Source organism: Rattus rattus, chromosome 5, assembly GCF_011064425.1.
Source record: "Rattus rattus isolate New Zealand chromosome 5, Rrattus_CSIRO_v1, whole genome shotgun sequence".
NCBI lineage: Eukaryota > Metazoa > Chordata > Mammalia > Rodentia > Muridae > Rattus > Rattus rattus.
In genome coordinates, this window is record NC_046158.1 from 71,608,805 (window position 1) to 71,634,617 (window position 25,813).

Here is a 25,813-nt window from a genome sequence, read left to right on the forward strand (position 1 = left end):
AACTGGAGTAGGCTGGCAGAATTTTTGGTATGACTTTGGGTAGATATTAGGGAAAGGAATAAAGAAAAAAGTATAAAATACCCACATCTCACTCGTGACCGTTCTAATTCATATTTAGCAAGCCTACATCTAGTTCATTTTAAAGAATATACTGTACTGTTCTTAATATTTCTTCATCTTTATAATGAAACTCTGAGTTCATCTTATTTTGAGGGAATTTATTGTTAAAAGGAAAAGTGGGGCATCTTAGGTAACATGATCATTTATGTCTTATCAACAAGAAATTTGAGGTAACAACATATCTAGTTTAATTCTAGTTGTAAAATGTGATTAGAGAGAAGAAATTTACCCAAGTCTAAGAATAATTTTTCTCATGATCAAATTCAATTGTAAGAAAAATTTATTCCTGAAATACTGGGGTGTTTTATGGAGATATTGTACCACTTACATATAAACATCCAGATACAGAGAAAAGAAACATGAAAGAAGTGGCCATGGAGAACCAGGGATAAAATATGGCTTTCTGAAAGCGTGCTCAGTAAGGATATGGTTATTTGGCATTAATAAAGAAGACAATTTCCATCCATAGCACATCTCTGTCCCTAGGAGCAGATAAATTCATATAATGGAGAATTATAGCACAAAGTTTAAATGCTTTAAGTTTAACAATATTTGCCTTTGTAGTGCGTAATATCCATTTATTCATTCAATGCTGAACTTTTATCAAAATTGTCTATGTAAATACACAAACAGAACTTCAAACTTATTGATATTGATGACATCTACCCTCAAAAAACACAATGAAATGTCATGCTTGGTTAGATGACAATTTGGAAGTCATCTGTCTTACCCATTATAATGACATTTTGATTTCTTATAGTATTTATAAGGTTCTGTCATTATTCCATGAAAATCCATTTAAAAAATGCAATATATCCAATGTGATATAACTGCATGTAATGCGATACTGTCTGCAGAAGTGCAGCTACATTGACCTTAGGGACCAGAAGCAATAAGATGATAAAGTATTTCACTATTTCATTTTAAATATAATCACTGAGACACCCTATGGTTTCTTTTCAGATGACCATATGCACAGAGCCTATACTAAATTGATGCAAAAAAAAATGAGCAATGTCACAGAATTCATCCTCCTGGGCTTGACTCAAGACCCAGACCTGCAGAAACTCTTATTCATTGTGTGCTTAATAATCTACTTGATCACACTGGCAGGTAACATGCTCATCTCAGTCACGATCTTCATCAGTCCAGCCCTGGCTACCCCCATGTACTTCTTTTTGTCCTACTTGTCCATCATAGATGGTTTCTACTCTTCTTCCATAGCACCCAAAATGATCTATGACTTAATCTCTGAGAAGAGCACCATATCCTTCAATGGATGCATGACTCAACTTTTTGCTGAGCATTTTTTTGCTGCAGCTGAAATCATCTTGTTGATTTCCATGGCCTATGATCGTTATGTAGCCATCTGCAAGCCCTTGCACTACATGACTATCATGAACCGACATGTATGTATCTTCTTGGTGGTAGCAGCTGGAATTGTGGGGTTTGTTCATGGAATGATACAGACTATATTTATAGCCCAATTACCCTTCTGCGGACCCAATACCATTAATCACTTTATATGTGATTTAATACCACTTCTGGAGTTGGCCTGCACTGACACTCATACTCTGGGGCCCCTGATCGCTGCCAACAGTGGGTCAATGTGTTTACTCATTTTTTCTATGCTGGTTGCTTCTTATGTGGTCATCCTTCGCTCCCTGAGGAATCACAGTTCAGAAGGGCGTCGCAAAGCTCTGTCTACCTGTGCCTCTCATGTCTCTGTTGTTGTCTTGTTCTTTGTCCCTTGCTCATACTTGTATGTGAGACCAATGACCTCCTTCCACATTGACAAAGTTGTGAGTGTGTTTTACACACTGGTGACACCTCTGTTGAACCCTTTAATCTATACCCTCAGAAATGAGGAGGTCAAAAATGTTATGAAGAAGCTCCTGGGTCAAATAAGGTCAAATATTTGTTAAAGAAAACCAGTTATTTTTTATAGTAAAGAGGAATACATGGTGATATTTCATATAGATTTTTTCTTTAAGTGATCCAAATTGATATATTCAATTACACTTTGCATCATAATTAGCACATGGATGATTTGTACTAATGCAGTAGGAATAGTATCATTACACTTGAAGAAAGTGTGTATGACCACATCAAAATGATAAGAGTTTCTATGGTATTAAAATTTTATTAATTTTTTATATTTAAAATCTTTAAATTTTGTTCCAATTTTTATGGTATCTAAATTAGTTGATTGCCAACAATGGTCACCCTATTCTGGTTAGAATGCATTTCTGCTATCGAACCATATTTGGGGATTTGTTTTCCCTACTCCACTTTGTTGCTTCTCTTTCTTGCCCTCTCCATGATGATCTTTACTCTGTTCTCAACTTCCGTGAGACACATGACAACAAATGCTGAGGAGGATGCAGGGAAAGGGGAACCCCTACTCATGTGATAGAGGGTAAACTAATGCAGCCACTGTGGAAATCAGTTAGGGATTTTTTTTATCAAAATACTAAAAATAAAACAATATGACCCAGATATAACTCTCCTGTGCATTTCCTCAAAGGGCATTAATCTACAACAGGGATATCTGTACATCTGTGTTAGTTACTGCTCCTTTACACTGGCTAGGAAATGAAATAACAATGTGTATACACCAATTGATAAGTGAATAATGAAAATGTGGTAATACACTTAATGGAATTTTATTCCACAAAAAATGAATGAAATGAATGATAATTTTCATATAAGTGATTGAGTCTAAAAATATTATATTGAACAAGATAGTCCAGATCCACATTGGCAAATACTGTATGTTGTCTTTCACATGTGGATCTAACTCGAACTTTTATATTTCTGTAGTTAAAAATTCCTGTAGAGTGTGAAAGCAAGAAAGCAAACAAAAGGGTATGAAAAAGGAAGGGGAATGAGGGGGAGGAATAGGAAAACACAATTTATGTGAAAGTTGGGATGCAAATACTAGGGGTTGAAATATTTAAGTGGAGGTTGGGGTAAGGATTAGGGAAATTGGGAGTGGTGGGGAACAGGGGAATAAACAAAAATCAAGGATGTATGAAACCCATATTGGAAACCTACAACTTTAAAAACTAACTGACTAACTAAAAGGCTAGAACCTGGATCAAACCCACTATTAGTTGATTTTTCAGATTAATTTTGTTTTTTGTTTTGTTTGTTTTTAATTACTTATTGTATTTTTTGAGATTATAATAGAGTTACATCATTTCTTCCTCCCCTTCTTCCTCCAAATGCTCCTGTATAAGCTTTCTCTCAAAATCATGGCCTCTTTTGTAAATAATTGTTCATATATGTATATAATCAGAGCCAAATGATCAGAGAGTTTTCTCAGAGACTGTGTCTCCTACTAATATTGAAGCTATACCCAACATGACTGCTTACACATGAGCTGAACAAGGATAACAGCAATGGATGTGCGAATGTGGACAGACTCAACACTACAAAATAAACACAGGCAACCAAGGAACACTGAGAACAAGAGAAACAGTATTGTCCAGGAAAGAGCACACCAAAATGAAAAATGGTCAATTTTGAAAGCATACATGCAAGTGATATAATTTTTAAAGCATTTAACAAGTAGAGCTTAAAATGATGCTCTCAGAAGCCATAGTTTAATAACAAAAATCAATCCCAGTATCACCATCAGCCCAGGGGAAACCCAAGTACTGTTGTTCTGCTAAAGGAACATAGCAATACAATGATATTCCCAGTGATAGGCTGCCATACTCCCAGATCTGTGCTTCACTCACCCATCACAAGACAAGACTATTCCTACAATAGATGAAAACTGACCCAGAGACACACAACTGGAGAATGTACTGAGAATAAGAGATCTTGGAACACGCAGTCCTAAATGGAGTGTTTGCATTAAACCTTTCCCCTTGAGAACTCAGGGAGCTATATCAAAGAGGAGATATAAAAATTATAAGAGTCACAAGGAATTGATGATTCTAAGGAAATAATATCTTCCACACACAATAAGACTGAGGTACATAGGAACTCATAGAGATTTTGGCAGCACATAGGGGCCTTGGATAGGTTCAAGTCATACAGGGTCCCAGAAGTGAGAAGGAGAAATGAACATAAATTCTCAATCCTAACCAGGAAGCTATCTCCTACTGACATCAGCTTACAAAGGAAAAGTTAGCTTTCTCTGATGGAGTCCAACTGTGTATATCAATCACTTAAGCTTAGGCTCTATATTCAGAAGTAGATGACCAACACAAAATTAAATCTCTGGTATTTTTGTAGACTTTATGTCACATGTTGCTTTATTTGGGCATTTTCGTCTACCTAGGCTTTTGCGTGTATATTATGGTTTCAAATTTTAGGATTGTTAATGGTTTGTTGGTGTGTGTGTGTGTGTGTGTGTGTGTGTGTGTGTGTGTGTGTGTGTGTGTTTGCCTGTGCTGTGCACGTGAGTGTGCCTATGTGGGCATGTCACTGGGTTCCTCTGTGTGTTTCTGTGTATGTGTATATTTGTGCCCATGTGCATATGTATGTTTCATGATTTTTATTTACTCTGGTTTATTTTATTCTGATTTGTTTGTTTGTTTGTTTGATCATTTGCCTGTTGACCTTTTAAAGAAAGGGAAAACAAAGCCTATATAGTTTGGGAAAGAGGTTCTGGTAGGACTTGTGAGAGGGGAAACTGTGATCAGAATATGTTGTATGAAATAAAAAATAAATAAATCCCAGTATCATGCAGGATAAGTTCCTGTGAACTATTGTTGAGGGACCTTCACAGCCTCCCAAAATAACACAAATTACTGCCACTCCTCTTGGGGGAAAAACAGAATGGATTGCAAGAACCTTTTGCTGAAGGTACCATACAGTTTGAATGCAGGCCATGGGGAAATCAGCTGGAACTGAACTGGAAGCTTCTTTCCCAACGGACTAGCCTTCACAGTGCCAGAAGTTGCTATGGAAGACACTCCATGAGAAAAGCCATCAGTGGTCTTACCTTTTTGTAGATTCTGTGTGCTAATTCCAACCTTCCAAGGTAACTCACGTCCACTGATTTAATAGTGGCAAGATTGTTTTAGATTTAGCCGACTGCTTTCTAATTGGATGTGAGGGCCATTCATGTGCAGAAATGCATATCTGGTTCTTTAAGCCTAGTAAGACATTCAGCCTGTAGCTGAATGGGTCAGACCTAATCAAGACATCTCCATCTCTTCTTCAAGACCCAAAGAACATCATGGAAAAGGGGGCAGAAAGGGCCCCAGAGGATATAGGGGAGCTATGAAATTCCATCTTGTGCGTATGACATGGCCTTTGCCATCTTGAACACACATTAGCTGAGGCTACTGCATAAGACTTACATAAAATAAAATATGAAAGCGGGAAGGGCTGTTGAGAACTCAGCAGAAGTAAGAGGGTTGTAAGAGAGAGGCTAGTGGTCAATGCATATGATCACACAATATGATCAAAACCAAGAAAGTAATATGTGATTTATTTAGACAGTGGAATATTTTAGTGATAAAGAAGTTATGTTATTTATAAGAAATAGAACCAGCAGAAAATAATCATATTATGCAAATTAAGAAAGACCACATGTTTCTCTCATTTATGAAGCTAGGTGTTATAGATAGATAGATAGATAGATACATACATACATACATACATACATACATACATACATATAGATATATAAAATCATTTGTTTATCTATGCATGATATGAGTATAAACCACTCTCTAGACAAACAAAGAGGAGAGAGGGGGATTACAGGGTTAGTGTGTTGAAAGTACACTAATACACTCATATGGGAATGTCTTATGGCATCCTGTTCTGTCTACAATAAACATATGCCAATTCAAAATACTGTTAAAACAAAAACTTGAGTTCAAAGTTTTCAACGGAATAAATATGAGCATAAACCAGGTGCAGGCCATGGGCCTGGAGAGGAGGGAGAGCAGCAATTTAAGAAAAGGGGGGATAAAGAGCAGAAGGGAGGGGACACATGAGAAGAAAGCATGTGTAAAAATGCCATAGTACAATTCATCGTTCTGCATGTGTGACAATATACAGTTTTTTTGTAATGTAAGAAGGCATTCATGGGGGGGGGAAGTGAAAAGAAAAAATTGGGACCAGGTTTCCCTCTGTGCTAATCTTGTGGCTTCTGTGGGGAGCTCAGAAATATGTCTGACACTGAGATTGGAATATCTTTTGCTGCCAGCAACTCCCGTGTTTTCAGACTTTACACCAGTTTAGATTCAAATACAGGACATTGAAAAGGACGGATGCCATGCTACGATTTCCCGTGAATGCCCATATTGTAAACATTTGAAAGGAACAATATGGTTTTCAGCATTGTCTTCATGGGGGTTCCCCAACAGTAGGAGTGAGACTGTCTGTGAAACTGTTGTCCTATGGATCCTGTTCCCCTAGCTGGGCTGCCTTTTGTGGCCTACTGAGAGAGTCCTGCAGTGACTCGATAGGGGTGGGGTGATAAAGAGAGAGGGGCCCTCCCCCTTCTGAAAGGAGTAGGGGAAAAAGAATGGTGGGAGGATCTGCATGAGGGGATACTGGAAAGAGTGGGGAGGGCTGATATTGGGAGGTAAAATGAATACATAAATAATTGAATAAAACTTTTTAAAAGAATTACAAATCAAACTCAGTTCTTTTAAAGATCTAATTTTAGTTCCCAAACAAAAGCAAATAAAAAAACACAGTAAGGTAAAGCAAGATAGAGATGTTTTTACATACAGGCAACACTAATTAGACTCACTAGATTATATTAAACATGTATGTAACAGTAATTAAAGATGATGTCATGAATTTAAAGCAAGAACATAGGTAGGGATATAAGAGGGAGGAGATGAAAATGATGGAGATACAGTATTTTTATGTGTGAAATTCTCAAAATGTAAAATAAAAATTTTCTTTAAAGAGTGATATGATGTTAATGGTAATGAGCATTATTATAATGATGTGAAGGAAATGCCATGTTCATAAAATACCAATTCATGCTAATTACAGGTACATTAGCTCATAATGTTATTTTGTGATAAAAAAAAATTAGTTAAATATTAACTAAAATTTGCTTTAAAGTTGTGGAACTAAAGTTGGGATTAGGTAGAACTCAAGTCAAAGCTTCTGTAACATAAAGCCTTTCTGATTTATGAACGTCCACACTGCTTCTCCTGCATGTAAGCAAAACAAGTCAATTTCTTATACTGTTATTCACTGTCTTTTTTAACAAGAAGACAATTTTATTGGAGCTTAAAAGAAAAACCCAGGGTAGCAAGCCATAAATGTTGTTAGCTCCTCAAAAAGGGGAGATGAGAAGGAGAAAAACCATGCCATTTGGATTAAGCTAGAAGGGAGACCAGCCACATGGTAGAGAGGGGAACATTAGAGAAAGAGTAAGGAAGCCCAGTATACCAGAAAGCATACTTATTCTGCCCAGCATTCAAAAAAAGACAGGAGAAAAGAATTAAAAATAAAGTATTGTCTTTCTGAAGACTCAGAATAGCATACCAAACTATGGAGGCTCATAGTGACAGCCTTCAACCGAAAAAAGAAGAGGAGAAAAGCAGGAGGAGGAGGAGGAGGAGAAGGAGGAGGAGGAGGAGGAGGAGGAGGAGGAGGAGGAGGAGGAGGAGGAGGAGGAGGAGGAGGAGGAGGAGGAGGAGGAAAAGAAATCCTCCCGTTGATGGATAAGATTCAAGATGTGAAAAAGAAAAACTGTTTTAAGCACATTTCCTTGACCATAGAATAATGTGGCATAAAAATTTCAAATATAACTATTGTCTTTTTATTGCCCAGTATATTTTCCCCAAAACATAAACAAGCATCATTGTCATGAGTAATGTGTCTATTTACTTTTATTTTTCCATTTTAGTGATTATTTGTGAATATCAATCTACAATGAAGTTATAAGTAAAAGTCTGCTCTGATTTTTGTCTCTTGAATAAAGAAAATATAGTTGTGAATGTGAGCACATTCTTCTAATTCTCTTTGAAAATATAGCAACTGCCTTCACATGCGCAAATACATGCCACATTACATATACACAGAAATACTGCTTACTGACAGTAAATTTATATATTTCAGGGCTTTTGTTTCTTTGTTAATTAGTTTGCTCATTTCATTTTTGGCCTGGCTTTGTTCTTGGTTTGGCTTTGGCCAGAGTCTGGGTGTGTGCTCCATCCTCACAATCTTCCTACCTGTGCTCCCAAGTGCTGGGAATATAGTCATGTACCAGCATGAACAGCAGTTCATCAACCTTCAAGTTCTGTTTGCCTCTATATTGTCTTCAAGAACAGTCACTATTGGTGGACACAGATCTGATTTCATCTTCATTACTATAAAATAATCCATCATATGGGCTATATGATATTGAAGAAATCACCTACCTTATTATTTCTCTATTTTATCACCAAAAATGTGTTTTATTACCAAACATAATTTTACATGTTTCCATGACACACTCATGGGAAAGTTTTCTAAAAATCTTTAAGAAAATGAAACATTTAAGTTTTTATTTTTAATAATAGACACCATCAAACTACTCCTTGTAGTTGCTATGTCACGAGCAGTGTGAGAAGCCAGCCAGGCCTCATCTTTGATATCACTCACACTGTCAAATATATTGGTCTTATGATAACATATGTTTATCATATTTGCATCCATGAACTATTAATGCCTTCATCTATTTGTCTCTGTATCTGTTGGTTGATTAACTTTGCTTTGCTCTTTGTAGACATGTTTCTTATATTTCACTGTTTTTAGCTTCAGGATAGACTGCAAATATCTTCTCTGATCAATGACTGACTTTTAACCTGCCTGTGACATCTTATCATTCGAAAACACTTAATGATCTTATTATTTTCTCTCAATTTGATTGGCATACACAGTATGTGCTTCCACTTTGGCACTGTAAACACAGTTTGTTCCTGTGAGTCTCCCCTCAGACTCCTAGCACAGGGGCCTCCCTTCACATCCTTCTACTCCTCAGTCTGCTTTCTGCTTTCAGGTCACCTTTGCCAGATTGCTCCGCAGGCTTCCTCAACATCTATCTCTTTTGTCCTTTTGTGATCTCCTGTCCAATTTCATACACTATAACTACAGTTGTCTCTTATATACATATGTATCAATATACTGAAGCCCTACATGTGAGGGAAACATTTTGTCCTTTTGAATCTGAGTTATCTTATTTAAAATGAAACATTTTCATTTTTAAAAAATCAATTGATCTGTAAATCCATCTGCTTCTCATACTGCCTCTCACAGGAGACCTTTTTATTATTAGGCCAAGCTCAAACAGTAATCAAACTCTGGAATGTACTTTAACCTAAACTAACCTAAAAGTCAGTATACTAGATGAAATAGGACATACACAAGGGGTTGTATATGAAGCTTGAGGACAAAACACTTGTATCCTTTCAACAAGGCCATGATTTCAACCCCTGACACCACGATACCACAAAGGATAAATATATGTAAAGAACAGAACCTGTGTTATTTAAATGTACTTTACTCCTAGGGTGGACTGAAATTAGCACAGTAGTTGTCAGGGACCTACGAAAATGAAGGATAAGTAAAAAACTACTTACAAAATAAGAAAATTAAGAAAGTTTCCTAGAAATTGATGGTCAAGGTGGCTTACAGTAATTTGAATGTGGTTAATGTCACTGAATTCTGTAATTAAATGGGATGAAACACCATTCTATGGATTTATGTGTATATGCATGTGTAAAATATATACAGAACCACACATAAATGGCTTTAGAAGATTAAAAAGTAAGAGGGATCCATGAGTCAGGTTGGTGGCAAACAAAGGCTCAAAAACAGGCAAAAACGACCAATCAATAAAAATGAGGACTACTGGCCATGGAACTAAAGGATCTGCTTTGCTGTGCCAGTCCTGGAATTCGAGACTATCTGCTGATTTCATTTAAATTCAAAGAATGCTAAGAAAAGATTCCACATAAAGTTGCAGTGAGCTCTTTATCTCCACAGAGCCTGGAGGAGAGAGTGTAGTAGAGTGTAGTAGTCCCCTAACTCTCAGGGTATTTTTACTCAATTACTTACCTGTGTGCCTTTCTCAGTAGTTACTGATCTAGAGCGTAGTATTGAAGTCTGAGTGCCAACATCCTCTGCCAGCAGACTCATAATGTGTCACATACATAATTACATTAAAAGAATGTGGCCATTCTAATGCTTAATGTCTACATAATCTTTGGTGCTAGAAATCCTTCCATTTAATCTCTTCAGCCATTTGCTGTTTTTTTAAAAAATAAATGAGTGCAATCAGAACATTTCCATTTCTAGACCAGGTTCAACAATATCACAATCAGCAAACAAGCCCCAGAAAGAAATTTTCAAAGTCTTACAATTCATCTCAATCTAAACTACAACTTAGATGCCTACTTAATGCCAGCTGAATTTCTAAAATTAGCCACTGCTAATGATCTTTGAGGGTACCAAGTAGGAGTAAGCAAGAGATCTTGACTGCTGCCTTGGCAAAGACTTCCACAGAGACTAATACCAATCCTCTGGGTGTTTGAGAGGCCAAAGCATGACCAGATTCTGCAGACTGTGGAAGTCTATTTAAAAGCATTTGTTCTCAACCATCCTAATGCTACACCCCTTTATGAGCAACCAACAGTTGCTTATATTGTGGTGACCCTCCACCCTGCAATTATTTTCATTGCTAATTTATAACTGTAATTTTGCTACTGTTATGAATCCTAATTTAAGTATCTGTGTTTTCCAATAGTCTTGGACAGCCCCAAGAGAATCCCTGATTTAACGTTTATTTAGGATCAAAGAAGAAAGAATCAAAGAGATGGGGAGTGGTCAGTGAGCAGCAACAGAAGCAATCATATGTCAACAAAGTGAAGATTTGTTTAGGAACTGTTGCTATTGATGTTGGTAGGTGTCTAAGGAGACAGATAAAGGGGAAGTTGAGTTAAAATAAAAGGACTTCTTTTGAAACAGTGCTCATGGACTCCTAGAAAGCAAAGCATAAGCCAAATATAGAAAGAAAAAACAAGTTGAGTATATTCACTTGACTGTTTTTTGTTTGAATATGGTGATATTTTCTTGTTTGAATGTTTTCATTTAGCTTGAACTTGATAATAAAACAGAGAAAGGTGGTAAGAACTGGGTCCTAGAACTACAAAACGTCACAACGAGCTGTTCCTTAGCTTATTTTGGGAGCTAATCTCAACTCACAGTTGTAACCAAATGGACATTAATATCTAAATTGGAGAAATGTCTGGAAAAATAGTAATTCCAATGTCAGCTTATAGAGTCCACTGAGTGCCCTGCTGTATGGTCCCAGAGGAAAGAAGCAATGAAGTATTCAATCTACAAACAGAGGAATCCACAACCAACTAGACCCAGGTCAGTGTAAACTACAGCTTTTCCTCCAAATTTGTAAGCAGATTAACTTGACTCAGACAACTTCTCACAAAAGAGACCCTGTAGTTTTATACCAGTTAAGGTTTAATATTTTCTATGAAAACAAATAAATGTAACATAACTTTATGTTACTATAAAAAATACCGGGGGCTGGAGGGATGGCTCAGTGGTTAAGAGCACCAACTGCTCTTCCAGAGGTCGTGAGTTCAATTCCCAGCAAGCACATGGTGGCTCATAACCATCTGTAATGGGATATGATGCCCTCTTCTGGTGTGTCTGGAGACAGTGACAGAGTACTCACATTAAATAAATAAATAAATAAATAAATAAATCTTTAAAAAAAATACTTTCTGAAATTTATCTAAATCAGATAGTATTGAGAAAGAAGGCGCTGCTAAAGAATCTTACATGTACACTGATTATGAACAGTTCTGTTTGTAACCACTTGTAGTTTTTTCCCCTTTTCATAATTTCCACACAGTCACTTTGAAATTATGGCTTGTGAATGAATTAAACTCATTGAGAATTATTAGCGACAAAGCCCCACATAGAGGAACACTTAACATAACAGATGTACTCCGGGACTTAGCCACCCTGAAAACCAAATGGGATTTGCTCCTTTTTGTTGGTCATAGGTCCCAATTATGAGCTTTGTAACCAAAGTTGTAAAAATTGTATGGATTGATTTTTTTGCAGATAATGTGTAAAGAGGGGAAATGAGGCAGAGTAAGATTTAAATCACAACATTGATAGCTCTGGAAAAGCCACATATAGTACATTTAAAAGAACACACTGCTGTATATCTTCAAATTTTATAGCACTTGGCAGTGAAAACTATAAATTCATGTTATTTTGACTGAAGTCATCCCCAAAAGGAAACAGCTTACTATAGTAGCTAAACCTCTCACTTATGTCTTGTCAATAAGTATAGAGTGACCTTAATCTAAGTTATTTCATTTGTAAACGTTAGCGTAAAGCAGAGTTTGGCTTAACAGTGAACATATCACTAGACATGATAGAAGTTTAATTTCAAACACATTTTATTTAATGTGTTTAATAAGTGGTACTAAGCAGACTTTGTACCACTTACATGTACACTTTCAAAGATATAGATGAAGGAACCTGAAGGAATGGGTGTGAATTGGGCATGAAACCTGTAGCTATAAAATGAAATGGATTGTGCTAAAACAGGTGTGATAAAGGTGGGTTCTTGACATTCAGAAGGAAAAAAGGTCAGTTTTAGCTGTGGCTGTCTTTAGGTGTAGGCATTCATTTGATAGAGAGGAATAATAGGCCACAGAGTATAGGTGCTTTTATTTGAAGAAGATTTATTTCTTTAGTATGGTGTACACAGATGAATTTCATAGAATATTGGTGTTTGTGAAACCACATTAGACAAATGCAACTTCAAAATAATTGTGATGTTGATTATATTTACCCTACAAAAACCCAATGAAGCCATGTCTGAGACTTGTTAGAATCTTGAAGTTTCCTGTGTAATCAATGAGAGCTGAATTTTTCCTCTTCCTCTTCCTTTTCCTCTTCCCCTTCCACTTCCACTTCCTCTTCCTCCTCTTCTCCTTCTCCTCCTCCTCTTCCTCTTTCTCCTCCTCTTCTTCTTCTTCCTCCTCCTCCTTCCTTGAAAATAGATTCTTCTCTCAGTCAATACATCCCAACCTGTTTCCCTTCCCTCCACTCATCCTACCTCCCTACAACCTCCCGTTTTGCCAAGCTCCACTTCCCCTCCATTTCCTCTTCAGAAAACAGCAAACCTCCAAGTGATGACAGCCAAGCAGAACAAAACAAGATATAATAAGGCAGGGTGAAATCCCTCATGCAGGGACTGGACAAGTAACCCAATAAGAGGAAAAGAGTTCTTGTAGTATTTCTAAGGTCCTATCACTATTTCATGAAAATCAACTAGGAATAATCCAGCTTATCCAATCTGATTTTTATGACTGCATGGGATATGATACTGTCTGTAGAGGTTAGCAGAAGTGCAGCTACAAAGATCTCAAGGTCCAGCAGTAATAAGATGATGGAGTATTTCAGTTTGTCATTTTAAATATCATCACTGAGACACCCTATGGTTTCTTTTCAGATGACTTTACCCACAAAGCTATAGTAAATTGATGGAAAGGATGAGCAATGTCACAGAATTCATCCTCCTTGGCTTGACCCAAGACCCAGACCTGCAGAAACTCTTATTTATTGTATGCTTAATAATCTACTTGATCACACTGGCAGGTAACATGCTCATCTCAGTCACCATCTTCATCAGTCCAGCCCTGGCTACTCCCATGTACTTCTTTTTGTCCTACTTGTCTATTATAGATGGTTTCTACTCTTCTTCCATAGCACCCAAAATGATCTATGACTTAATCTCTGAGAAGAGCACCATATCCTTCAATGGCTGCATGACTCAACTTTTCGCTGAGCATTTTTTTGCTGCTGATGAAATCATCTTGTTAATTGCCATGGCCTATGATCGTTATGTAGCCATCTGCAAGCCCTTGCACTACATGACCATCATGAGTCGACCTGTGTGTATATTCCTAGTGGGTGCCGCTGTAATCTTAGGATTCATCCATGGAGGAATACAAACTTTATTTATGGCCCAGTTACCCTTCTGTGGTCCCAATATCATCAACCATTTTATGTGTGATTTAATACCACTCCTGGAGTTGGCCTGCACTGACACTCACACTCTGGGACCCCTGATCGCTGCCAACAGTGGGTCACTGTGTTTGCTTACTTTCTCTATGCTGGTTGCTTCTTATGTGGTCATCCTTCGCTCCCTGAGGAATCACAGTTCAGAAGGGCGTCGCAAAGCTCTATCTACCTGTGCCTCTCATGTCACTGTTGTTGTCTTGTTCTTTGTCCCTTGTTCTTACCTGTACCTAAGGCCCATGACCTCCTTTCCCACTGACAAAGCTGTAACTGTGTTTTGCACCCTAGTGACACCTATGCTGAACCCTTTAATCTATACCCTCAGAAATGAGGAAGTCAAAAGGGTTATGAAGAAGCTCTGGGGTCAAATGAGGAAAGCTCATGATACGTAAACCTGGTGATTTGTACCTTTAGAAACAATGTCTAATGCTGTTCCATGGACATTTGTTCTCTTTCTGAAATGAATAAAATTTAAGCTAGTCAATTTTCTTCTGCTTCAAGGTTTAATTGGAATAATCACTATATTTATTGGTGATGTGCAGTCTCATAATATATGAAACAAAGTCCGTAATCAAATCAATGTAGCAAATTTTCCACCCCATTAAAATGTGTCATCCATTGTGTTGAGATTCTTTAACTCCTTTCTCTTTGTTCTTCATAAAATAAATAAAAAAGTGTTCTGAACCTGGCTACCCCCTCTACTTAGAACTTGTTCCTTCATAAGTGTATCTTTATACCCATTGGCTGACTTTACCAATTTTTCCTTTTTCCTAACTTGTCTATCCTCTGTGACCATTATTCTACTAATATACACCATACTTCTAATTAATAAATATAGTTTATTTTATATTGGAATATTAGTCAGCCATAACATGAATGGAATCCTAGCATTTGTAGCAATGATGGCAGGCAGGTGGACCAACAAGGCAAATACTGCATATACTCACTCATATGTGGACGTCAAAGAATTTTGAAATATGTACAAGTAGTATGTATAAGTGAATTGTACTGACAAATTATAACAGGTAGGAGTAGCATGAAGATGCCACAATAAATCTAGATATTCCCATAACGCTTAATTTCTTTAAGATAAGAAAAATAAGTAAATACCATCAAATTCAACATACACTGTATCCATCACTTACCAATGTGCTCATAAAATGCAAATTTAATATTTTTGTTAGGCAGATATATATGAGGGTAAAGCATCGAAATTTTAAACAATTATTTTATTTAATGTGAAAATAATGAATATCATGTAACATATTTTGACCATATTTACCATGCACTCTATTCAGATCCACTCCAACCTCCTGATGCCCCTAATTTCATGTCCTTTTTTCAGTCAAATTTATGCTGCCTATACACACACACATTATATTTATAGAGAGATAGAATTTGTGTGTGTGTGTGTGTGTGTGTGTGTGTGTGTGTGTGTATCTTGCATATTCATAGGTATGGGGACATCCACTGAAGAATGGTTGACCTCCCAGAGGCCACACCCTTATAAAAACACTGTCTTTCCCTTCCCCAGAATCCATCAACTATCACTAGCACCTAAGTTAAGGGTTTAGGCTTATGAAGCCCTCTCCCTCCAAGCTTGACTATTGACTGGTATGATACAGCACTAATGTTGGTGTTTTAATGTTAGACAGTAAAGTTAGAATAAGGGAGAAAAAGTCATACACATGAAATATACGTTCTATTTTTCTCAGTTTAAGAGTTTTTTAAATGTTCTACTAAAGCAACAGCAAACTTCTTACTCAATTCCACTGAATAGGCACAAGCTAATGTCTTACAGGTGTCTTAAATGTCCTACAGTCTTTGAAAAGGTCTTTTATTTATTCATCTACTCATTTATTATTCCTGTTCACTTATAGATAATAAATAGATGATAGATAGATAGACAGACAGATGGATGGATGTGTGGATATGTATGTTTGGTCATAACGTGCAAACCTGTTGATTTCAGAGGCCAGATAAAGGCATCATGTGTCATGGACTGGGGTTATAGATACTTTTGAGCCACCATGTGAGTCATGGGAATTGAACCCGGGCCCTCTGGAAAAGCAGTCAGTGTTCTTAGTCACTGAGCCACCTCTCCAGCCTAAAATATCCTCTTTGAATCTATTGAGCTTTAATTTTCAGCACATTTTGTAGGCAAGCTTGCTTTCACATGAGACATGGCTAAAAATGCAGAGCAATTGCAAAACAATGGTGAAAGTAAGGAAAGGAAAAGAAAGAAAAGGAAAGGAAAAGAAATAAAGAAACACTTAAAAACTTGCATTCACTTTCATATTTATTTGAAATCTAAACTCTCTTTGTAAGAGAATGATTAAATAGATGGGGAAAATTCTGTTTTAAGTAGATTTTTAGGCCATAAAAGTGTTGCGTATAAATTTGAAATTAGGTTAGTCTCTTTATATTCACTGGTATATTTTCCACAAAACTTAAAAGTGAAGTTTACTATATCAAGTCTTTACTCTTTCATTTTCCCTATCTATCGTGAACCAAGCTCCAGTTACTGCCAACTGCTATTCCTCTCCTATCCTCTTTCCTTTTACTGGGCATGGCCTAAGGATGGATGCTTAATTTTGGACAAGGAACCAGGATCTGAAAGGGTCATATGCCTAGAATGCCTTGTTAAACTGGTCAATGGAATAATTTATCCCCAGAGCATAGTTACCACCTTTTAGGCCAGCGGAGCTTAAACTTATTGGCCGTAGCTAATGTTAAAGAAGCAATAATTGAAGAGTAGAGAGAAAAAAATGGTTGAATAGCAAAGAAATCATGGAGGTAGTGCATGGACAGGGTCATTGAGAAGACTAACCAGACAGGATGGATGCAGGTATACTGCAATGTCTGGAGACACAGGGAATTCTTGGGACTGGGAGCAAACTTGTGAAAGAATATCTTGGGTTTTTAAAGATTTATTTTTTTTATTTTATGCGTATGTGTTAGTGCCTGAATGTAAGCATGTGTAATGTGTGTGTGTGTGTGTGTGAGAGAGAGAGAGAGAGAGAGAGAGAGAGAGAGAGAGAGAGAGAGAGAGAGAGAGATGCCTAGTGCCTGAAGACACCATAAGAGGGGATTTGGATCCCCTGGAACTGGAGTTACAGGCAGCTAAGAGTTGCCACATAAACCAATTGGAAGAGGAGTAAGTGCTTTTAACTTCTGAGCCATCTCTCCAGCACCAAAATTCCTTGTTTAGAGAGAGAAATCATCATTTTCTGACTATCAATAGGCACCATTCTTATGAGTGCCATGACTCTTTAATTTGATTTTTCCACTTCTAACAATCACACATGAATATGTTTTACAGATAAAAAGGTATTCTCTGCTCTTCTGTGTCTTGAATAAGAAAATAATATGATGAATTTTATAATTATTCCTTCGATGTTTTTTGAATCAAAAATATGAGCCACAGAAAAATATTGTTAGTGATTTCTTTTCACATTAATAGTATGACACACACACACACACACACACACACACACACACACACCACATTTTGTTTCTTTGTTCATTTCTTTGCTCGTTTTGTTTCTGGATTTTTATTTTTTGTTCTGGCTATGTGTATTGTCTGGTTTGCGTGTCACTTGACACAAGCTGGAGTTATCACAGAAAAGGAGTCTCCCTTGCGGAAATGTCTCCATGAGATTAAGCTGTAAGTCATTTTCTCAATTAGTGATCAAGGGTGGGAGGGACCCGTGTGGGTGATGTCAACCCTGGGCTGGTGGTCCTGTATTCTATAAGAAAGCAAGCTGAGCAAACCCGATGGAGTAAGCTAATAAGAAATATCCCTCCATGGCCTCTGCATCAGCTCCTGCTTCCTGACCTGCTTGAGTTCCAGTCCTGACTTCTTTTGGTGATGAACAGCAATGTGGAAGTGTAAGCTGAATAAACCCTTTCCTCCCCAACTTGCTTCTCGGTCATGAAGTTTATTCAGGAATAGAAACCCTGACTAAAACACTATGTAAACAAGGCTGGTCTCAAAATCAAGGTCTTCCTATGTCTACTCCTAAGTGCTAGAATTACAGTCATGCACCATCATAAGCAACTACATCTGTCTTCAATGTATTTTTTACTCTATGTTGTTTTCCAGACCAGTTATGGAGTGGATATAGAACTAATTTAATTTTCTTTTAATGACTACAAAATAATTCATTATGTCTGTTGTGTATTATTGAAACATTCCCTGGCTTGATTATTTCAGTCTTAGCATTCCCCTACTGATCTTTTTTCTGCTTGTAACAAAACCATCTACTATTTATTACAAAAAGACAATTCTGTGATGAGCATACTTATACATGGTTCTGCATGCACATGCATGAAGAGATTTTCTAAATAAAAGAAATATCTTTGAATAAATCAAAGGGCTTAACTTCTATGTTTAATAAATACCATCAGATGGTTTTCTGTACATACTATGCCACTAGCAGCGTGCTGATCTTTGGCAGCATTGACATTTCATGTGTCTAGACTTAAGCTGAAATTGGGCATCTTTGACAATGTATATATAAACTGTAAGTTCTTCTTTCCATATTTGACTGATTAGCTATTGGCTAACTTTACCTTTCCCTTGGATGATTATTCTTTATGTTCCATTTGTTGGTTGCAAAATAGATTGTAAATATCACAACTTGCTTTTGTGTGTTATCATTGAATGTATTTTATATATTCAGTAGCCACTTATTTTTCTTAATCCACTTTCTCGTCTCAGAAATTGTTCTCTAGCTCAGATCATGAATGTATTCTCAAACATCATCTTCTAACAATTTTCCAATAGTAATTCTCAGATGCAGTAGATTTCAATCTTAAATTCATCTTTTTGGTCACATGAAACAAGAATCAAATTTTATTTTCACCTCTCAGAAATGGCTACACATTCTCTTCTAGGGTTAAATCTAAATTTCCAGTTGTGTCCTATTTTACATGAACTTTCATAGAATGCAAAACCCCACTTACAACATAAATTAATAATATAAAACTAACTATATATAATCAGTATACATGAAAATATGTGATAGCAATCATATACAATTGGTTCATATCATATATGATGTATATATTTTACATCATACAGTTAATATCAAAATGGTAAAAAAACAACAAATAGCATGTATTTGTCCTTAAAACTCTCCAATTGCTACTTTATTAGATATATACGTTTGAGAATAAAGCAATGACAATTCGATAGTAACCTGCTTTTATTAATTCTTGAAGCTAAATTTTTAATATTTTTCCTAATAATGAAAAATTTCTTAATTAATTTATAACTTATTTTTTTCTATTATGAGACTTGGATTTAGTGAAAGAAATTTACCTAGCATGTACACCAAAAACTAGAGGTCTATATGTTACAATATATCAAACCACAGATTATGCATCAAACAAAGGATAAATTTATTACAAGTATGCAGTCTACATAACCGTAAAGAGTAAAAATTTGAAAAGCATATAATCAAGCTTTGTTAAACAAGAAAATGATGAATTAAACATGGCCCTGCTTTTAAAATTTCCAGACACAGGAACTAGAGAGATGGTGCAGGAGTTCAGAGTTTATACTGCTCTTACATAGGACTGACGCAATTCCCACCACCCATGTTAGGAAGCTCATAGCCACCTATAGCTCCAGAAAGATCCAATACTCTACACTCCTTGGTAGACAGCTACACTCACATACACGTGTATGCATACATACATAATTCCAAAGTTACAAAAAAACTAAATCTTTTTCAGTAAAATATTTCAGAACACAAGAACCTCTTGGGATGTATAATAATAGTTATAGGTCACAAAAGAAAAGTTCTTAGTCTATGAAAGGGACAAGTGGGGAGAGGAGAAAGAATCAGAAAAAGACAAAAAAGGATGAACTGAGAGTCATCAGAATACATTGTATAGATGTAAGAAATTGTAAATAAATAATAATAAATAAATAGAAATTCCACTCTATTTCTCGCAAAAAAAAAAAAAATCTGCTCTAAAGTCAGGATCTATTTCAAGCTAATGAAGACAATGCCGTAATCTATTCCTAATGGGGACTAAGTAGACATTCTATCAAATATGTTAATAGTTTCCTATGTGTAGGACACTTAAAAGCATGATTTGAGTTATCTAGTTTAAATGTCAAAGCACCACTTTGACAATAATATCAACTATGTTGGGAATTTCCTGCATTTAAAAACTGAATTAAAAGCTTCATGTAGATCAACTTAGTAAAACATCACTTTGAAACATAAATTATCTTCATCGTTCTCTGAGTCTATTGAGGTACATTGCTAATATTTTTAAAATGTAGCCACTCACTATAACACAAGTAAACATGGAAGAGATAATTCTAAGTGAAATAAACCAGTCTCATCTAGATAAATACACCATGATCTGACATGCAAACATAAAATATCTTTACCCTTACTCTGAAGGTATGTATCAAAAACTTAGGAGCTTTGAACCAGTTATCCAAGGTCATCCCAGTAATAAGCATAGGAACTGAGACTGTGGTCTGTCTGCAAAGCCCACGTTCTTGGCCTGTCTGAGAGAGTGTGGAAGCCATGCTTCCAGTGTCACAAAGAATGATGATGCACACCATCTTACAGGCATGCATGTGTGATTACACATGGAGGCTTTTCAGATGTGTCTTTCCTCACTTTCCCATAGCTCAATTAATTATCATACAGACCCAAATTGTCTTGCAATTTAAAAAGCAATGACTTTCTATGTTTTGAAACTGCACTAATAGTCTTATCTAGCCCTACTATGCCACGGGGGCACGGGCTCCACTATGTTCATAATGGCCTTACTTGAGATAGCTGGAGGTTGAAAGCAACCCAGAACAGAAAGAATGAATACAGAAAATGTGGTTCATTTACACAATGGAATATTATTCAGCTATTAAGAATAAGGATATCATGAGTTTTGCAGGCAAGTGGATGAAACTAGAAAATATCATCCTGAGTTCTCACTCAGACCCAAAAAGACATGCATGGTATTTACTCACTAATAAGTGGATATTAGCTTAAAAAGTACAGTAAACCCAGAATACAGTCTAAAGAACTCAAGGTTAACAAGCCTAAGGGCCCAAGTAATGATGCTTCAACCCCACTTGGTAGGGAGAAGAAACCTATCACAGGGTAAAGGGAGGCAGGGACTTGAGTGGGAGGGAATAGAGGGAAGAGAATAGGGAAACATGATCAAGTATTTGTTGGGGGGAGGGGCAGGAGAAAATCCCTGAGGGCCAAAAGAATGAATGGAAAACAGGCAACCTCAGGAGATAGGAGGTAGGGGGACCCTCTACAATGGATCAGAGACATGGGAGGTGAAAGACTCTCATGGGTGAGGGAAGAGGTACCTTAACCCTCAAAAAGCGTGAGACCCCAGGGAGTGAGGAGGCCTGGTGGGTTAGGGTGGGATGGGGTAAGGGATAGAGATATCCTCTTGGAGGGGGGTAGGGGAATGAGATGAGGAACTGTTGGAACGCTGACCAGGATGGGGATAATGACTGGACTGTAAAAAGAAAAACATGAAAGATAATTCTTTTTCTAAAAGCCTTATCTATTTCATTTAGTAAAATAATACTCTAAAACAAATTGTCTTTGCATTTCCCCAGTTTATTCAGATACACAATTAATACCTTTAAAAAGTACAGAATCCTAAGCTAATGGGTAATAATGGGTCAAGAAGAACTGATTTTTATTGATGAAACTAGAATACTTTCATAAGTCAATTAACCACATCAGACATCAGAGAGAGTTTCCTTATTTCTAAACAATAATAATGATAATTCAGGTCATATATATCTTGTACAGAATAAAACTGTGCAATTTAAGTAAAATCACGATAAACCATAAAAGCTTAGAGGGTGGAGGAGAATACATGGATTAAGGTAACATTTGGTGGAGAAAATGACAAGCTTCAGTTGTTTCACTTGGGGAAACAGAATCACCGTTATCACCTTCTTTACCACTCAGGTACCTGTAGCTTCCGTGCGTGTGAAGAGTTTCCTCATGGCATCTTTCACCTCTTCATTTCTCAGAGTATAAATGAGTGGATTCAACATGGGTGTCAGAATACCATAAAATACTGCCATGTTTTTGTCTATAGATAAAGTAGTCGATGGACGCATATAACTAAATATACAGGGCACAAAGAACAAAGCAACAACAGTGAAGTGAGCCCCACAGGTAGACAGAGCTTTCCGTCTCCCCTCTACACTGTGGTAACTCAAGGAGTGCAGGATGACAATGTAGGAGGTACCCAGCATGAGGAAGTTCAGCAGGCAAATCACACCACTGTTGGCCACCACCAGCAGGCCAATGACATATGTGTCGGTGCAGGCCAGCTCCAGTAAAGGATACAAGTCACACACAAAGTGATTGATTACATTGGGACCACAAAAAGGCAGCTGAAAAATCAGAAGGATCTGTACCAATGAATGTAGGAAGCCACCCAGCCAAGCCACCCCCACCAGCACAACACAAAAGTTCCTAGTCATCTTGGTGGTATAATGCAGGGGCTTGCAGATGGCTACATAACGGTCATAGGCCATCACTGTGAGTAGAATGATCTCAACACCTCCCAGGAAATGAGCTCCAAAGAGTTGGGCCATGCAACCCTCATATGAAAGAGTTGTCCCCTCATACAAGGAATCAGCAATGAGTTTAGGGGCCAAAGAAGAAGAATAGCAGGTATCAATAAAGGATAGATTGGAAAGGAAGAAATACATAGGGGATGCCAGGCTGGAGCTGAAGGTGATGGTGACCACAATTAACATGTTGCTGAAAACTGTGACTGCATAGATAACCAAGAAGACCACAAAGAGAATCCTCTGGATCTCTGGCCTCTGGGAAAGTCCCAACATGAAAAATTCTGTAATATTGTGTGGTATTTCCATAGGTTCTAGGGATCCTGAATGTGTAGGTGCAGTGTTGCCTATAAAATGAAAAGAAAAATAATTCCAGGAGATGGGAATGTTGTAAGGTTTCCTTTGAATACTTTACTTTTCTCTTAGAGTGTTTTTTTTTTTCAGAAATCTTATACTAATTTATTCTGTTATCTCTTAAATATCATCATATGCCCTTTGCTTCCCTGAGCACTAGTTATTAGCACAAATAACTCATGATCTCAGCTTCTTTGCTTACAGCTGATTGAACTTTAATAGTAATTTTTCTGATTCTAAATGACATGCACTTCTGTCCATTTTCAAGGTCAATATAACTGAATTTGAGAGATAAAAAAGAAGAAATGAAGAAGAGGAAGAGAAGGAGGAGGAAGGGGAAGGGAGAGGGAGGAGGAAGGAGAGGGAGGAAAAAGAAGAGGAAGAGGAACTGAAGTAGATTGGGAGAAACCAGATGTGGTTGCAGTTGAAGACTTGCATGTTTTCCTCTTCTCTTCTGTTCATTTCTCCTGTGCTCGCCCACGCCAGGCTTTGGACAGGATCATGTCCAGGACACCAACCTAATTTACCATCCCCCACATGCTCACACATTCTTCTGGGGTTTGCTTATCTTTGATCTTGCTAAAATGCACCTAGATACAGGCCGCAACTTCCTCTACTGACTACAAGACAGACTTGGCATTTATAAAGGTAAATTAAATTGTAGGGACGTCTCAATCTATTCCACAATAATCTCTATTAATAACATAAAACTCTAAGGACAAAAACATCAGGTGTTCTGCGATGCTCTACTTCTTCCTTTGTTTTCATTTTCTGAGATAGCGTCTTACAACATAGTCCAGGCTATACAGTCCTCTTGTTCCTGAGATTATAGACAGGAACTATGTTACCCAGCTCAGATGCTGGGCAGGCTATAAATGACAGTCTAGTTCATCAGAACATGCCTATATACTTCCTATACTCCCGACGATATTAGACCACTATTTGTTTTGAGAAACCTGCCACTAGGCATTCACAACTCTCTGACCTAGAAGCACAAGTCTTTTTGAATAGTTAAAACTTCCCACTTGCTAAAGATATACAATATTTAGTACATGATTTAAGGGAGAAAAGACTATACATGGACTGACCCTGGGCTCCAACTGCATAGGTAGCAATGAATAGCCTAGTAAGAGCACCAGTGGAAGGGGAAGCCCTTGGGCCTGCCAAGACTGAACCCCCAGTAAACATAATTGTTGTGAGGAGGGCGGTAATGGGGGAAGGATAGGGAGGAGAACACCCATAGAGAAGGGGAGGGGGAGGGGCTAGGGGGATGTTGGCCTGGAAACCGGGAAAGGGAATAACAATCGAAATGTAAACAAGAAATACCCAATTTAATAAAGATGAAAAAAAAGATTTAAGGGAGAACCATGTAGTGTCAGAAAGAGACAGCCAGCTATAAGAAATCCTACAAGGAGGGGTTGGGGATTTAGCTCAGTGGTAGAGCACTTGCCTAGCAAGCGCAAGGCCCTGGGTTCGGCCCCCAGCTCTGGAAAAAAAAAAAAAAAAGAAATCCTACAAGGAAAAAAAAAGCATGTACTAATCAGGAATCATCTCTCTACTGTCTATACATTATTGCAAGGACAATAAATTTCTACAAGTGACAAGTCTGATGTGGCAAACCTTTCTAGCCATAACTCCAGAGAGCAGCAGTGCAGATCAAACCAGCATGATCCTCCCCTGAGCACCTTTCAATATATATTTATATATGTTGAAAAACATATATTCATTTAACTTCCACATTATCCCCACAGACTAAGTTCTCACCTGTATACAAAGAAAACAGGACACTGCACTCAGTAACTTTGGGATAGTCTTGAGCATTTTTATTGCACTTTGTGTCTCCCTTTAGTTTTTTATTTGAGAAGTACAAACAGCAATTAGTGGCAGATCTGAGCCTTGCCCCCAGGCAATCTTGCCACAGTATCTGTGGCCTGGGCTACGTGATATTGTCAGTTAATACTTCTATACTTGATTCTTGCCATAGGCAATCGTGCTCACTATAACAATGGATAATGTACACTTTCTCAAAGCCTTAATGTTTTTATCTATAAAATTAGAGCAAGTAAATTGTAATTGTTATTTCCATGCTCAAAACTGAGCTAACATTTTAAATAAAAGAGCTCTAGAACAACCTAATGTGGCAGCACGGACATGAAAGCAGGGTATGTTGTGTGTATATAAGGACCTGGAAGTGATAAATATTTAACAATTAATATCTGTGATTATCACTAGCACCTATATCATGGACAATTCTTGTGTGGTTTAAGGAACTAAGACACACAGTAGGCTGGCATTTCAAATTTATAAACATGAAATGTGAAAAATGTCTTAATCTTTATTCTCATACAGAAAGAAAAAGGTAGAGAAAATACATTCACTGCATAATACAAAATATAGATGAATAGTAAATTAATATCTTCCAAAATAAAAATGATATGATGACTTATATCTCTGATTTGTATTTGTGACTGTAGAAAACAGTATTTATTAAAACTATTTAAAAGAACTCTCCTGTTTGGATTATCCATACAATTATTCTATGTAACGTGAGAATTTTATTAATACTGCCCCAGGGTATTTTTATTCTGGATGTTCTTGTCTTTTGTTTTAAAAATATTGTAAACTAGTCTTAGTAATTCATGCCTATAACCTGGTACTTGAGATGTTAAGACAGGAGCTTGCTGTGAGTTCAAGGTCAGCCTAAGCTGTATG

The 25,813-nt window shown here is 37.1% G+C and overlaps 3 protein-coding genes across 3 annotated transcripts; 2 read left to right on the forward strand and 1 right to left on the reverse strand.

Moving 5' to 3' along the window:
- The first annotated feature begins 1,112 nt into the window (after window positions 1-1,112).
- Window positions 1,113-2,045, forward strand: LOC116900480 (olfactory receptor 4C45-like). Its single transcript, XM_032902216.1, has one exon. The coding sequence runs from the start codon at window positions 1,116-1,118 to the stop codon at window positions 2,043-2,045; it is 930 nt and encodes a 309-aa protein (XP_032758107.1). The 5' UTR covers window positions 1,113-1,115.
- Window positions 2,046-13,622: 11,577 nt separating this feature from the next.
- Window positions 13,623-14,555, forward strand: LOC116900481 (olfactory receptor 4C45-like). Its single transcript, XM_032902217.1, has one exon. It carries the CDS (start codon window positions 13,626-13,628, stop codon window positions 14,553-14,555), a length of 930 nt encoding a protein of 309 aa, XP_032758108.1. The 5' UTR covers window positions 13,623-13,625.
- A 7,574-nt stretch (window positions 14,556-22,129) lies between these two features.
- LOC116900483 (olfactory receptor 4C3-like) lies at window positions 22,130-23,056 on the reverse strand. The gene has a single exon (XM_032902218.1). The coding sequence runs from the start codon at window positions 23,054-23,056 to the stop codon at window positions 22,130-22,132; it is 927 nt and encodes a 308-aa protein (XP_032758109.1).
- Window positions 23,057-25,813: the final 2,757 nt, after the last annotated feature.